This window comes from Coffea arabica, chromosome 7c (genome assembly GCF_036785885.1).
Source record: "Coffea arabica cultivar ET-39 chromosome 7c, Coffea Arabica ET-39 HiFi, whole genome shotgun sequence".
Classification (NCBI taxonomy): domain Eukaryota; kingdom Viridiplantae; phylum Streptophyta; class Magnoliopsida; order Gentianales; family Rubiaceae; genus Coffea; species Coffea arabica.
In genome coordinates this window covers 7,953,213-7,967,270 of record NC_092322.1, presented here as the reverse complement: position 1 = coordinate 7,967,270, position 14,058 = coordinate 7,953,213, and the positions used below count along the sequence as shown (strand labels likewise).

General features: G+C 36.1%; 3 protein-coding genes across 3 annotated transcripts; all 3 read left to right on the top strand.

Moving 5' to 3' along the window:
- The first annotated feature begins 1,835 nt into the window (after nt 1-1,835).
- Nucleotides 1,836-2,617, top strand: LOC140010463 (uncharacterized). The gene has a single exon (XM_072057542.1). The coding sequence runs from the start codon at nt 2,063-2,065 to the stop codon at nt 2,441-2,443; it is 381 nt and encodes a 126-aa protein (XP_071913643.1). The 5' UTR covers nt 1,836-2,062; the 3' UTR covers nt 2,444-2,617.
- Nucleotides 2,618-3,097: 480 nt separating this feature from the next.
- LOC113700188 (uncharacterized) lies at nt 3,098-5,204 on the top strand. Its single transcript, XM_072057541.1, has 3 exons — nt 3,098-3,613; nt 4,498-4,628; nt 4,892-5,204. The coding sequence occupies exons 1-3, from the start codon at nt 3,359-3,361 to the stop codon at nt 5,037-5,039; spliced, it is 534 nt and encodes a 177-aa protein (XP_071913642.1). The 5' UTR covers nt 3,098-3,358; the 3' UTR covers nt 5,040-5,204.
- Nucleotides 5,205-6,939: 1,735 nt separating this feature from the next.
- LOC113699394 (probable prolyl 4-hydroxylase 10) lies at nt 6,940-11,256 on the top strand. Its single transcript, XM_027219742.2, has 8 exons — nt 6,940-7,433; nt 7,553-7,640; nt 8,400-8,497; nt 8,622-8,719; nt 9,423-9,552; nt 9,649-9,836; nt 10,092-10,180; nt 10,852-11,256. Exons 1-7 carry the CDS (start codon nt 7,234-7,236, stop codon nt 10,163-10,165), a joined length of 876 nt encoding a protein of 291 aa, XP_027075543.1. The 5' UTR covers nt 6,940-7,233; the 3' UTR covers nt 10,166-10,180; nt 10,852-11,256.
- The last annotated feature ends 2,802 nt before the right edge of the window (nt 11,257-14,058 follow it).

The window sequence follows — 14,058 nt, the reverse complement described above, 5'->3', positions numbered from 1 at the left end:
TGAGGGGATAGGGGGGTATTTATAGAAGGGAGACCCTCAATTGTACGCCATCTGCTGACCGCCCTATCGGGGCGGCTAATATGCGCCGGGAGTAATTGCGTCTTCTCGAACAATTAAAAAAAAAGGCAGTAATTTGTAAAAGAAAGAAGAAGAAGAAGAAAAAGCAGGCTTGATTCGATTCGCAAGTCCAATCAGAATTGGCAGTCGCCAGTCAGACGTAATTTCAGTAGTAATTTATTCAATAAATAATTGCTAGTAATTCCTAGCTACTATATTTGCTATTTTTTTTGGGTAGTTTTTACATAATTATGTTGAGGTGGTAATTACCTTTTTGTCTAAGTGACTACAATAAAAATATTTATTTCAAGATCTTCTACCTTGTTCATCACATTTTTTGCAATCTGAGTGTGTTTGGATACGAGATTATTTGGAATAATTTTTTTAAAAATAATTGTAATATTTTTGTAATTTGATATATATGATGTGAAAATATGATTAAAAAAAATTCTTAAAAAAGTACTTACGATGGAATCAAATAATTTTTTTTTCAAATATTAAAGTACTGTGATTGCATTTTCAAGAAAGCTAAGCATGATTAAATTCTCAATGACCGTTTCCAAACCCGAATAATGAGTTTAAACCATTTTTCATCTACGGTTAATTGCATTGACCTATTAAACATTTGCGCTAAATTACACGTTTCTCAATAGGAATGGCACCATTGTCCACTAATTCCTCTCATCCCCCGTCCCTCACCCTCCCCTTTCCCTCGTGCCACTTCCCTCACGTGGTTGATAAAAAATTTGTCATATAATTTTATTATAATTAAATTTTAGTAAATAATTAAATACTAAAATATTAATACATCATCAAATTATTATCCATTGTAATTTCACAATTAAAACCCATAAAACAATCAAAAAAATTATTTGAATACAATCCAATATAATAAAACAAATACAATTAAAGTAGTTAAGTTTTTATTTTTGATACAAATACAATTACTAAGGCATTATTGTGTTTTTTTTAGAAAAAAATGTTATTGTGTTAAGTGTAAATAGAAATTTAGTATAAATGTATTAGTAAATTTAGTATAACTAATTAATAATTTCTATTAGTAGACATGCATAATTATTAGTATAATTAATAATATTAATAATATTACATATATTAATATATATTATATAATACTTATAACTAATAATATAATTATTATAAGTAGAGGCAGAGCACCCACCTCGATTACCATTCCTATTTTTCAATTTGGAATTAGGCATCTTGGAGTAGAGGCAAAGCAAAGGTAAACAATTACTATTTGGTTTTTTAAGATTTGGGCTAGCTAGGGCATAAGCTAATGATGTGTAATTTGAAACAGAAGTGACTTGATATTAGAGGTGTAAATCAGTTTTGTCCGTAATAATGTTTAAATTTGTTTAATTATTTTAATAAATTTGAAATTTTGTTAAAATTTGATTTATTTATCAATTGAACTGATACTGGATTATTTTTTTTTATCGAATTTGAATATTATTAAACACAAAATACTATTGAAACTTTATTTGACTAGTTAGTGAATCAAACTTGAACAAACTCTCACCAAATCAAATTCATTCAAATATTAAGTAATTTGATTCACCGTTCAGCTCTACCTGAGAATGAGACGTAAGATAGAATTGTAATTTGATTGCTTGGTAAAACTTCTGCATGGGGTTTTTGTTCATTTTCTTCCATCTATCTGTTCTTGTTTGGTCAAATGTTCATTTATACTTTCCAAATGGAGAGTCCACCCTTGTTTAATCAAGGGGGTTGATTGTAATGTTTCAATACTTATAGATCTAATTATAGTTTTAGTAAACAATTAACCATTTCTTTCAAGAACATCCTCCATTTTGCTGCCGCGTACCGGCATTGCCATCTAGAACTTAGAACTTTCCACCTTGAAAGTCCCACCTTGAACAACGATTGGCCGCGGCAATTTTCTACCCTGTTTAAGCCTTCAAAACCCATCTGCAATTTCTAACCACATTCATCTCTACAGCCAAAGGTTTACAAGCAACGAAAAATGGCATCGGTCTACAGCTGCAAGGAGTGCGGAGCCAATCTAAACCTCCGCACGTTCTATCTCTACCCACCGGACTTCTATTTTGAGGCAGGCAATAAAGGGACTCTTTCTTTTGCCATGATTGACTCTTCCAAATTCAGCTACCAGAAGGAAAACAAGTTCGTACCTTTTTTCGAGACAGTCAATTACTGGGGCATCCAAAGGAATCGAACCAAGATCAAGTGCAATAGTTGCGGCAAACGGGTCGGTTATATTTACGATGACGGGCCACCCATGACTGATAGTCCTGGCCAGCTCCATATGGGACCTAGTCAGGTTATTCCTAGAGCTCCAAGGTACAGATTCAAGACCAAGGCTTTAAGGATCACTTCAGAGACCTGAGCAAGATTGTATTTTTTTTTCCCTTGGTTTTGGGTTTTATGATGATGGGTGCTTCCCTTGTATTTTGTGGCCTTTTGGGCGTCTATACTCTAGAGAGTCTTGATATAGAAGGTGTATTTTTGAATCTGTTTTGTAAAAAAATGGAATTGTTGGAATAAAGGCTTCTTTTTGTTATGTTCTGGTTGTTTTTGTTGGTATATTTAGCTGCTCAGAATCCAATTGCAATCTTGAGGAAATTGATGGATTTGTTTGAAGATGCCGACCGGCTGAGAAATGATGATGGCAGCACGTTATTGAAATATGTCCAAAGAGTGATTAAGGTAGATACGTCCATCTCTATGTTGTTAATGTTTACCCTGCGAGGTGCAGTCTCTTTCATTTTCAGGCAAACTATGATAAAATTGAAAGCTTTTGAAGTACAGTTCCCAACTTGGTTTCCAGCAAGCATTCGATGTCCAGCATTTGAGTGTCTCCTGTGGACTGGTAGGTTATTGACATCTAACCGTACGCAGATGAGATGTTTCGTATTTGGTTCGAGAAAGTAAGTAGTAACATGCTGTCAATCTTACCCTTTCACTGGAAATGTCAAGGTTGCATCTACCAGTCAGATTTTGCCCCTTTTTTCTTTCAAGTCAGTCAGATTTTCATTTGCTCTCCCTTGCTTGTACAGTGTATGGACTAGCAGAATTGTGCAAGTTATTTATGCAGAAGAGTTGCGCCTAGAGAAGACAAATCACGGTCACCTAGTCTCTCTGACAGTTAGGTTGGAAGTTGAATCATTAGCTGCAACACATTCATGAAACTTGTGCGTCTTAACTCTCAAGGACTTGAGCTCCACTATAAGAATTGGAGAAACAACAGATCAAATTTGTTAGGGGCTCTCTGCATGAGTAAAATTGGTTAGAAATTTTCAAAATGATGCAAATCGAAACTAAAAGCGAAACTCATAGTTCGAGGCTAAAGATGGGCTCTTCTCCACCACCTCCTCCTCCTGTGCCACCATTACCCAAGTTTTCATGTACTGCCAATCCAGCAATAAAGCGACCAACCGTGGTGAGCGTGACTAATCAAGAGATTGCTATGTATTGGAGGCAAAGGAGTATGGTCGAGGAAGATCACCTGCTTGCTGCAATCAAAGCTGCTGCTCGTATCAGGGCGCGCAATCTGTCAGTAAGTTTCATCGTAGAATTCTTGCTACAAACACAAAAGTTTGAGAATCCTGGAAAAATGGTTTTCAAGAATTACCATGAATTGCATTTGAGTTCAGTTTTATTGGATACTGGAACGAAGATTCTTATCTAACAAAGTATGCTCCAAGCATTGAGATTTTATTAACAGTTTTCTGTTTATCAAAAAAGGAAAAGTCACTAAATTTGACGAAGTAGAAACATGCTTCCTTGCTTGACTTGGTCCACATCAAGTCCATTCTATAAGGATATCACCAATGTTTTCCATTTTGCATTGTGGTTTATAAACTTACGGATGCTACTGCTGTTTTATCTTTTTATTCTTATTCACGGTTCTGGTGATGGTATGCTAGAAATAAGGAGCTTGATAGAACTGATTACGGTGGCCGGTCAATCAATGCAAAAGAGTACTTTATAAGCATTCTTTAATTCAAAATCATTAGAACCCTTGATTGATTCATGTTTGTGGCTTTATTCTCATCACCTAACGTCTTATTTCCTGGATAAATTTTCGTTTTCTCAGATAAAGACACGGTCTTGGACTACATTTAAATAGAAGACCTGCTTGACGCAGGCCATTGTCTTTCATTTGCTAGCATCCAATTTCAACTCAACTGCAGAGCGGTCACAAATTTCCTCTCTAGTGCTTGTATAGTGGGATAATTCAACAGCCAACCATGCCCATTAACATACAGCATTTCCGGCCATTTTTCGACAAAAAATTTCGGTTTAAAGGGCAAGCATTTGTTTGTAGATCTTGTTTTTTTTTTTTTAAACTTTGTCCGGGGAAACGTGTAAAGAGGGATGATTTTGATTTTAAATGCTGGTATTGGTAGTGATTAATGTTCTTGAATATCTGGTGTACAGGAAGATGATTACCGGCGATTTGAGGAATCTTTGAAGGAGGATGATGATGGTAAAGAAAAGGATACTGCTGCTGAAAGCTTTAGCCAGAAGGATGAGAAGATTAAAGAGTTGCGAGTTGGAATAAAGGATTGGTGAGTTGAAGAGACTCAACTGAGATGTTTTAGCAGTCTCATTGGCTCTATCATTTGCTTCTCTTTCTCTAGGAAAAACAAGAGGTTGACTGCATGCAATTTGCAACGCTTTTTGGTAGTGAATTTGTGAGAAAGCAGAAGAGCATTTTCTATGAACTTGGAGAACATGGGCACACTCCCTTATTATGCCACACTGCTGAGACTGCAATATTCAGCTATGCTTTTAGTTGTCATATGAATTTCTCTCCTACTTAAATATGCAGGTGGACAAAGAGCAAATATGCATATCTGAACCAACCAGTCATCGAGTCCATGGATACGCCCAAACGAAGAGCATCAGCCTATATCCCGCAATTTTGTTGTTACATGTCAGCTCCTCCTCCAGCCACTAGAAATTTGGGAATCTTTTAGGAATCTAGGTGCTGTACTGCACGATCAATTTAAAAGTGAAAAGTGCTCTGATATGCATCCAAGCCCTTATCTGCTGGCTTTGATTTCACTGCTTTTTATATAAGAACTATATGTATGTGCCAGCCATCCTGGTTTCTGATCGAGAACTCGCTAGCTTTTTCAGAAGGCTCTTTTGAGCACTCGAGTTTTGCCTCCCTGCTTGCTTCAGGTTTTCCCATTGATGCTTCTTTGTTGTCTACCGATCTGATTGTGAAATGGTTACAATAGTTTGTTGGCAATAAAACCCTCCTGTATTCAGATATCCTAATTGGCCGCCCCTCAACTGCCTCTTATATAATATGTGAAAAAGCTGTAGGCGTGTGAGAAAATGTCAAACGAACCTGTTAAAATTTATACAAGTATCAATAAATGAAAGAAATGCCGTGTTTTCCCTGCGCGGCCGTGGACAACGGAGATTTGTACAGACCCACTGTTCCTATCATAGAAATTGTTCGCTAAAGTTTCTCAAGAAGAATTTCCTTCCAAATTCCAAATGTTCATCAATAAAAAAATGATAAAGCCGGTTTTGTACCAAAACTACCAGCTTCATCCAGAATTCAACGCTACCTACGTTTCAGTAAGGGAAATGGGGTGCAACCGTCCCTGAGCGGTTAATGGCCATGATTTAGCCTAAAAAATTTGTGCGGCTGAGATTATAAGTTGTAACTCGATTTTCACGCCGTATATGAACCCCACAAAAATTTGCTCTAAAGTTATGCGATGTGCAAAAAAAGTTACATGATGTACAAAAAAAATTACGCGCAGTTGATAATGACCAAAACCGTACGTGCAGTTTCGTCGTACCTAAATGCTTTTAGGTTCATTACACAAACGTTTTGACCCTACTGCACTAGTCAGAATTATGAGCGCCAGCTCCAAAACACACCCAGCCAACCAAGTGCCTCCTTCAATCGGGTTTTGTCGGTGGAACTTGGACAAAATAACGTACGAAATATAATAATTTTGTACGTGCACGATATAATTTACTTTTTTAATAACGTATAATTATAAAATAAAATTTTATGAATTTCATACCTAATTTAAAAAATGATGCATCGAGATTGCAATTTAAACTTTACATCTTTTTTGATCAAATCTTAGTAATGTCGGTGGCCAGTCCTTAATTTTTTTTTTCCTTTAGCACAGAGCACATGACAACCTCAACGCATGTTCGAAGAAATTGTCAACATGCATCGGATGGGGAAGTTGACCCCAATTCATGGTCACGGGTGAATGACCTTTTTAGATAGATACTAGTTAACATATAATGTAAAGTTTATTTAATTTATTATGTATATATACACATATTAATAATTATTATTCTTTATTTAATCTTCCATACCCTTTATTGTGTTTGTTTATTTTACTTCATAATTAATTTTACATTTTTTTTTGCGCAAAGACCTTTTTTCTTTATTCGGAAATAATTATTTCAAGAAACCAATGTGCTAACTTAATCAAAACTAGCGCTTTTGCTATTCGAATGCTTTGTTTGGATTGGGCTTTATTTCTCAAAATTTATTTGCTTACATCATCATTACAATTTCCAATACACCTTTTTACCTTTCCAATTACCTTTTTATCTCACATACATCACATCACAAAAAGTGCTACAGTAAAAATATCTCTAATAATTCACAATCCAAACAAGTTTCAGACAATAATCTGACTTGTTGCCATCAAATTAAAGCAACTAGTGTGAATTTTTTATTTTGGTCAATCCCCGGCTTTGTTTTAGAATCATAATATATATATATATTTTTAAGAGGGGAAAAATGGAAAACAAAAAAAAAAAAACAACAACAATATGGGTTGCCTATATCATATATAAATTACAAGACAATATATACGTATAGATTTCAACTCTAGTACTCCGTATAATAAAGTTGAAGTGCAAGAATGCATACATAACGTATTTAGAAGAGGAGGAGAATGTGTGCTGGAGTGGCGGTGTATGGCCATATTTTCAGCTGCTACTGCTATGCGTATGACTACTAGTCTTTAATTATTCATTAATTAAAAGCCTAACTTCTCTCTTGGCGTACTATCTCCAATTTCAACTGAAAAATTCCCAGATTACACAACAAAATTGAACTAGACTTGTTGGTCGATTCCTAAATTCAGCCCCCGAAGATCTCCGAAAGTGAAATTGGCAATGGCGGTGAAGGGGCGCCACCTGAGGGGTCCGTCGCGGAAAGCGACGTCGTCCTCCACATTGATTTTCGCTATGTTTATCATGTTCTCCTTTTTTTTGTTGATTATGTTAGCCCTCGGATTACTCTCCATTCCCAGCACTTCTAGAGATTCTCAGAAAGCGCACGATCTCAGCACAATTGCCCATAACAGTATTGATAGGTAACGATGCATTGAAATGAAATCACGGGTGTTTGAATTGCTAAATTGCTTTCTTGTTTTCCTGTTTGAACTTTTTGCGATCTGGAGTTTGATTTTTGCTTTCTGTTTTTTTGGTGCAGAGGTGATGAAGATGATGAGGGGAGGGGAGATCAGTGGGTTGAAGTTATCTCTTGGGAACCTAGAGCAGTTGTTTACCACAATTTCTTGGTAAACTTTCTTCCCCCCCTCTCTGGTTGGGTCATATGGTATTTTTATTTGTTATTAGTGAATTAGTCTGCATGTTTTTGCGTGTATATCCGTGGCGAATGGTTGAAGAACTGATTAGGGAAGAGGCCCAATAGTAAGGCTGGAGAAAAATCAGTGTATTTGGTGGTTATAGATGTTGATTTGCAGGAGTCGTGAGAATGTAATTTGATTGGAAATGAAATTCATTTGAAGAAGTCGATAAAAATTTGTTCTTTGTTATGTATCTGCCAGTTTAATTGGTTTCATTGAATTCGTTTAGATCTTCTGTGCTAGTTGATTTATGTGGCTGAATTTGCAAATGTTTTCTCTGAATTTGCGTGTAATTAAGTTGATAACCGAGGGTTGCTTTAACTGAGATGTACCTTGGCATTGCTAGCTGCCTAGTAGATTAGTTGCCAGGATTAGGATTTGAAGGTACATATATGTGATCCTATAAATCCTGAAATGATTGTTGCTTGACTTTGTAGGCAATTTTGTGCTGTATGTTTATAAGTGAGGAAGATGTATGTATTCAAGTTTCATTAGGAAACATGATGTGCGATGTGTCATATCAGGCTTACTTTTAATCTTTTTTGCCATTTCACTAGAAATTCTATTATCTTCCTTAAGATATTGATTTGCTTGAAGCCTTTGTATGATTTTTATTTTTTCTGGAAAAGAGAGAAGATCGGTTTGAAGTTACTTATTTGGAATTTTTCCCCCTCCTCTTGGCTTGTGCAGTCGATAGAAGAGTGTGAATATCTGATCAATCTTGCCAAGCCACATATGCAAAAGTCAACAGTTGTGGATAGTGCTACTGGCAAAAGTAAAGATAGTAGGTTTGTACTCATTATTCTTTTCTGCCACCAAAATGTAAATTTTGCTTAAAAAGACGAAAACTTTGGCCATTCATTCTGTCTGTCATCTTTTAATTGAAATCTTCTGTGATTTCTTTGCATGCAGAGTTCGTACAAGCTCCGGAACATTTCTTGCTAGAGGTCGTGATAAAACGATCAGGGAAATTGAGAAAAGAATTGCAGATTTCGCCTTCATACCCGTAGGTATGTTTGAAGATACGTTATTATGTCTTTTGCCTATAACAATGCACGTGTTTTAGCAACAGATAGGAAATAATCATTAGTAGTGTTACCAAGTGTTTTTCCTTCGGGACTTTTTCACTATAATCTTTTGGCAGGAAGACTAAGGATGTCAACCATGTAATTTTTTTACTCTGACCTGTCTGGTTTTTGGGCCCATCTTTTGTGGCATTTAGTGGTTGTTACGTTGTCTAGGAAATTTTGATGACTGCTGGTATTTTTCTTGGCATTTAGTCTTGGTGATGTTGAGCTTCCTTACGATTTTGCCTCATGGCTCTTGTTTCTCAGCATTATGAACTCTCCTCGTTACTGTGTTTGTTGTGTGTGGCACTACCTTTTCTGCCTCAGCATCTCTCTGCTGCCATTGAATAGCCATTGCTCTTACAGTGTTTGAATCTCTATCTTATATGCTTTATTTCCTTGACTCCTTCAGTGTCTATTGGTGCCAAATTTCTCATTTTCTAAGCTAATAATAAAGTTTTCCAGGAACTTATTTCATGATAAGGGAGAGCATTTGTTTGATTCTGGTTTCATGCTAATTCACTACTTTCAAGCTGACTTTTGTTGACAGTATTGAACTTTTCCTCCTTTTTACGATTAGTTTGGATGACCTTTCATATATCTATCCCACCTTAAAATATTTATGAGTCAATCCTGGAATGTACAGAGCATGGGGAGGGACTTCAAATTCTGCACTATGAGGTGGGTCAAAAGTATGAGCCTCATTATGATTACTTTCTTGATGAGTTCAACACCAGGAATGGGGGCCAACGCATAGCTACAGTTCTTATGTATTTGTAAGTTATCTTTCTTCTTGTGGTTTTGTATGTAGTGTATTTTTGTGTATCTTAGTCTAATAGTCTAGTTTCCTCTCCTCACATAATTATGAGCAGGTCAGATATTGAAGAGGGCGGAGAAACAGTTTTTCCTGCAGCCAAAGGAAATATTAGTGCTGTACCTTGGTGGAATGAGCTGTCTGAATGTGGAAAAGGAGGGCTTTCTGTTAAACCAAAGAGGGGTGATGCTTTGCTGTTTTGGAGCATGAAGCCGGATGCCACTCTTGATCCTTCAAGTTTGCACGGTAACTTTTTTTGATCCTTCAAGTTATGGTGGTCTTTTTTTTTTTTGGGTCCCTTGTGTACCAAGTACATTTGATATCTAATCATGGGACAGATCAGTTTCGGAGGTTATTCCAGTATGTATTGAAACTGTAGTTCTCGCTGCAGTAGAACTCAACTGGTTTTCAAGTGCTCGTCTTTTTTCTTTTTCTCCTTCTCCTTGTACTACATTGAATGATTGCCATTCTTAACATCATTCTCCTGTTGTGCTTCTGTAGGTGGTTGCCCTGTTATTAGAGGGAATAAGTGGTCATCAACAAAGTGGATGCGGGTCCATGAGTACAAGGTGTAATTTACCAGGCAAGAGGTATACTTCCTAACTTGGATGACAATATTAGTATTTGATGTTTTGTCTGCTGAATGTCATTTTACTCCAGCTAAATCATGTGCATATGTTCTTAGTTCTTTTTTCTCATAACCGCAGTCTTGTACTTCATTAAAGTTATTGGTAAGTGAGAGGTCCCAGGTTCAGCCCTCCCACGTACACTTATTTAGAAAAAATGGTTAATGATCGTAGTTCAAATCACTTGCATGTTTAAGCTTTCATTCTATGCATTCTTCTTATTTAATTCATTTCACTTTGTTACGTCTATTGCCCTCCTCTTTACATAGTACAAACTACAAATGGAGACGTTGAATTGAAACATTAATGGGCAAATTCAAAATTTAGGAAACCGATGGAGCTAGTTTTTCTGATGTTGAGCATCAAACCTTTCTAATGCCTTTTAAATGAGGCAGAGAAACTTTCCCTGAAGAAGCATCATATAGTGGTTCTGATCTCTTGCCTGGTTCTTCTATGGTTGTCGAGTCTAATTTCGAGTGATCAACTAAGAATCATGGCTATGAAAGAAGATGTTGGATATTGTTGTAAATTCATGAACGTCAGGTGCTTGTTTTTTCAGTTTTCTGACGAAAATTTGAACGCATGGGTTGTAAACCCATCCTCGTTTGCTCTAATTGACAACTGCTGTTTGGCAGGTACACAAACTTTGTTGTATGGAATGTAACACCTTCGGCTAGGAGTTTGACGAGAGCTTTGTTGAGCCATCAAATTATGTGTGCTTTCGTAGCCCAGTCATACCCATGAAGCCATGGCTTTTTCATGTATAATTTGTTTTTGTACGTGCTGTTGGCCTTTATTTTGGTATTTATCTCTGTTATGGTCAGAAAGAATAAGACGATGGGAATTTTCACTGCTTCTAATCATTCCGAGTTCTAGGTGTCAGCTGAGGAACAATGACAGAAGCTAATAGGTAGAAAACCGCAAATATAGTTGATGATGATACGATTCCTATAGTGTATTTTCTGCCGTCGCAAGGTTCCTGGCACTTACGGGACGTATTCTTTCATATAGCAGTTTATTTATTCCTTTTTGCCCAAAAACGTTACTGTGAATATCTTGGTCTGAAAATTGGTAGCCAGAAATGTGGTGAACAGGTTTTGTGGCTTTCAAAGGTACCTATTGTGCTATTTAGAATGTCGTTCTATGTATATATGGACTGGAGAAAATTCTTTTCTTTTTTGTGCGCCACTTGGAAAATGCTCACACATAACTCCAAGATTTTAGACTAAATTATGAACATTTTGTAAGCAAGAAATGCAAATTTATGGTATTCCTGAAGTTTCAATGTTGTAGGGGCCTATTTTGTGAGCTGTAATTTGTTAGTAATATTCTTATCCTCGTCTACCAGCGCGGTTTTCACCCTCTACTAACACCTAACTTAGACATGCTTATCGAGTAGACATGCTTATCGAGAAGCACACTAGTGTGCTAACAGATTGGCGAAACTGAGTGCTCAATAAGACGTGAATTTTGTGTGCTATGATAGTAATCCTTATGCTTTGAGAAATTTAGTAGATGCAGATTTTAAGGGAATTTGCTTCCCTCGTTTTGTTCCTATAACTTAAGTTTGTTCAATATATAGTCCTTTTTATTACCAAAAAAAAAAAAAAAAAAAACTTAGGCCCTGTCTCTGACGTGCACTTCTATAAAAAAAATTCTTTGGGAAAGTTCCCAAACGTCCTCTCCCTAAATAATTTTTTTCTTTCTGACATTTTCTTACAAAGTAATTGAGCATAGTACTATTTTGCAAATTTGCTGCAACTCATCACTCACTCATCATAGAGTTGGAAATTCTTTTTGATCTCTCATTGCAGTTCGGTCTACAAAACTCTGGCAGTACGTAGAGAATTAGATGATTTTTCTGGCCCTAACCAAGCTACCGCTTGCATATGTAGGTGCAATTTGTTTATTTGTCACAATCAAATCTCCGTAGTAAGTCGAATTGAAAGAGAATGATCTTAAAAAAAAAAAAAAGGTCAATGGAGTGCGAGACAGTAGGTTTTGGATGTAGGATTTGTTTGGGGGGGGAATTGTCGAGGGACTTTCTAACTATCTGAAAACTATATGTACATTCTTAACTTATCTCATACCGACCCACCCGACCCCTTTTTTTCCATTTTTTTTTCTTTTTTCCGTGTAGAGTTTCGGTCAAAAGAAAAAAAAAAGATTGGTTTGGAATATAGGTGGGAAAAAGTCCCAAGACCCGATGGACTCCCCTACCCAAATTTAATTTGGGTGGGATAGGTGTATAAAATATGGGACTTGGTTAAACTAGAAATATACCTAATAATATCCATTTAAAATATGGGTTTAACTAGGACTTATTAGTTTAAGAACATTATTTGATTTTTCTAAAAATAAAAAACCACCCAACAATATTAAAACATTTGATTAGCAAATCCAAATTGAACTTCAGAAAGTAAGTTTACTTTCAAATCTCATGAAATTTAGTCCTTGAGAACTTAATTTAGAAAGAAAAACATGGCATAGATTTTGTTTCATGGTTTTTCCACGATGCAAAGAATCAAAGCTGATCACCTTCATTCTGACATGGACCGTACAAATATGTATGAGATCATCTGTTGGAGGAAACATGGGCAGTGTTTAGTCATGGGAAGTAGAAATTTGAACAGGTACAAAACTGAATCATTATGATTTTGATGGTGGGAAGTTTCACAAAGTTAAACAAGCTAGCTAAATGATATTAGAGAACAAAAAAAAAAAAAAAAAAGAGGTAATATTGAGACATTTGATTAGGAAAAAAAGAGTTGAAAAAATAAAATAGAATTTATTGGATATTTGAGCGGGTATTAAAATGGGTTTAGCTCGTTTTGTCCCATCCATGTTGGTCACATGACCAATATGAGCCTATATTTTGTAGTCCCACCCATCTCGCCCATTTGCCATCTCTAATTCAAAACCTTCTTTGTAAGGAAATGCAAAATAAATCCTTTCTGTTGCTAATATTCAATTAATCTGTTGCTAATATTCAATTAAGGTGTGCCAACTCATTTGACTTATGTGAAATCACGTGCTAAAGAAGTGAAAATTTTATTTGCTTCGGTTTTTCCAACAAATTCAGTACGGTGTTTGCAATTTTAATTGAATTATTTATTTATTTATTTTGGCAAAATAAAAAGTGCGCTTTCTCTTAGCGCTCAAATATTCATCAATGGATGGATGCTGTATTGCAATAACAACACGTTTATCCATTTTCCCCTTCTTCATCAACTTTGACTTCAAATTAATTAGAGCTGAATGCAGCATAATAAGCAAACCGTATGTATATATATATGATAAAACCACCCACACCAACACCCGGGTGTGCTGTGCACCCGTCTGATCCGTTGATGGTTCAGTCCCCTCCAACTTATTCCTGAACCTCCTTAGGCTCGTTTCCTTAATATAGAATAGATTAGGGTTATCGTTTTCGAAAAAAAAAAAACACCCAGATGTTGAGCTTGCTGCTGATGGACAGCTTATTCTCCAGCGAAAGATATGATGGGTTCCAGAAAAGAAAAACCAGTCCATGGTTTTTGACTTTTTGGTGTCACAAGACAAGATTCATGGCTAGCCATTATATATATATTAACTAGTGGCCCCATTTTAGTTTCCAAGCTTCAACTTGCTGATCGATGATATGGAAAAACATTAGAACAATTATAAGGAAAATGTCTCCAAAGTTAATACTACTGCTCGATTAGCAACCATTATTTATTGGTCAACATGTTGGACTATTATTGATTCAATCGCCTTTTAGCTTTCTGAAAATGTGCAGTGTTATTGGACAGCTGCTTCTGGAGTCTTTGTGCGTAGTTGATAGGCTAATGCGTAAAAGGTCG

Excerpts from the sequence above, each read along its gene's own strand:
- LOC140010463 (XM_072057542.1), top strand. The coding sequence starts at position 2,063 with ATGGCATCGGTCTACAGCTGCAAGGAGTGCGGAGCCAATCTAAACCTC.
- LOC113700188 (XM_072057541.1), top strand. The coding sequence starts at position 3,359 with ATGATGCAAATCGAAACTAAAAGCGAAACTCATAGTTCGAGGCTAAAG. Across the intron at positions 3,614-4,497 it reads TCAGGGCGCGCAATCTGTCA|GAAGATGATTACCGGCGATT; the intron begins GTAAGTTTCATC and ends TCTGGTGTACAG. Across the intron at positions 4,629-4,891 it reads CGAGTTGGAATAAAGGATTG|GTGGACAAAGAGCAAATATG; the intron begins GTGAGTTGAAGA and ends TTAAATATGCAG.
- LOC113699394 (XM_027219742.2), top strand. The coding sequence starts at position 7,234 with ATGGCGGTGAAGGGGCGCCACCTGAGGGGTCCGTCGCGGAAAGCGACG. Across the intron at positions 7,434-7,552 it reads GCCCATAACAGTATTGATAG|AGGTGATGAAGATGATGAGG; the intron begins GTAACGATGCAT and ends TTTTTGGTGCAG. Across the intron at positions 8,498-8,621 it reads GGCAAAAGTAAAGATAGTAG|AGTTCGTACAAGCTCCGGAA; the intron begins GTTTGTACTCAT and ends CTTTGCATGCAG.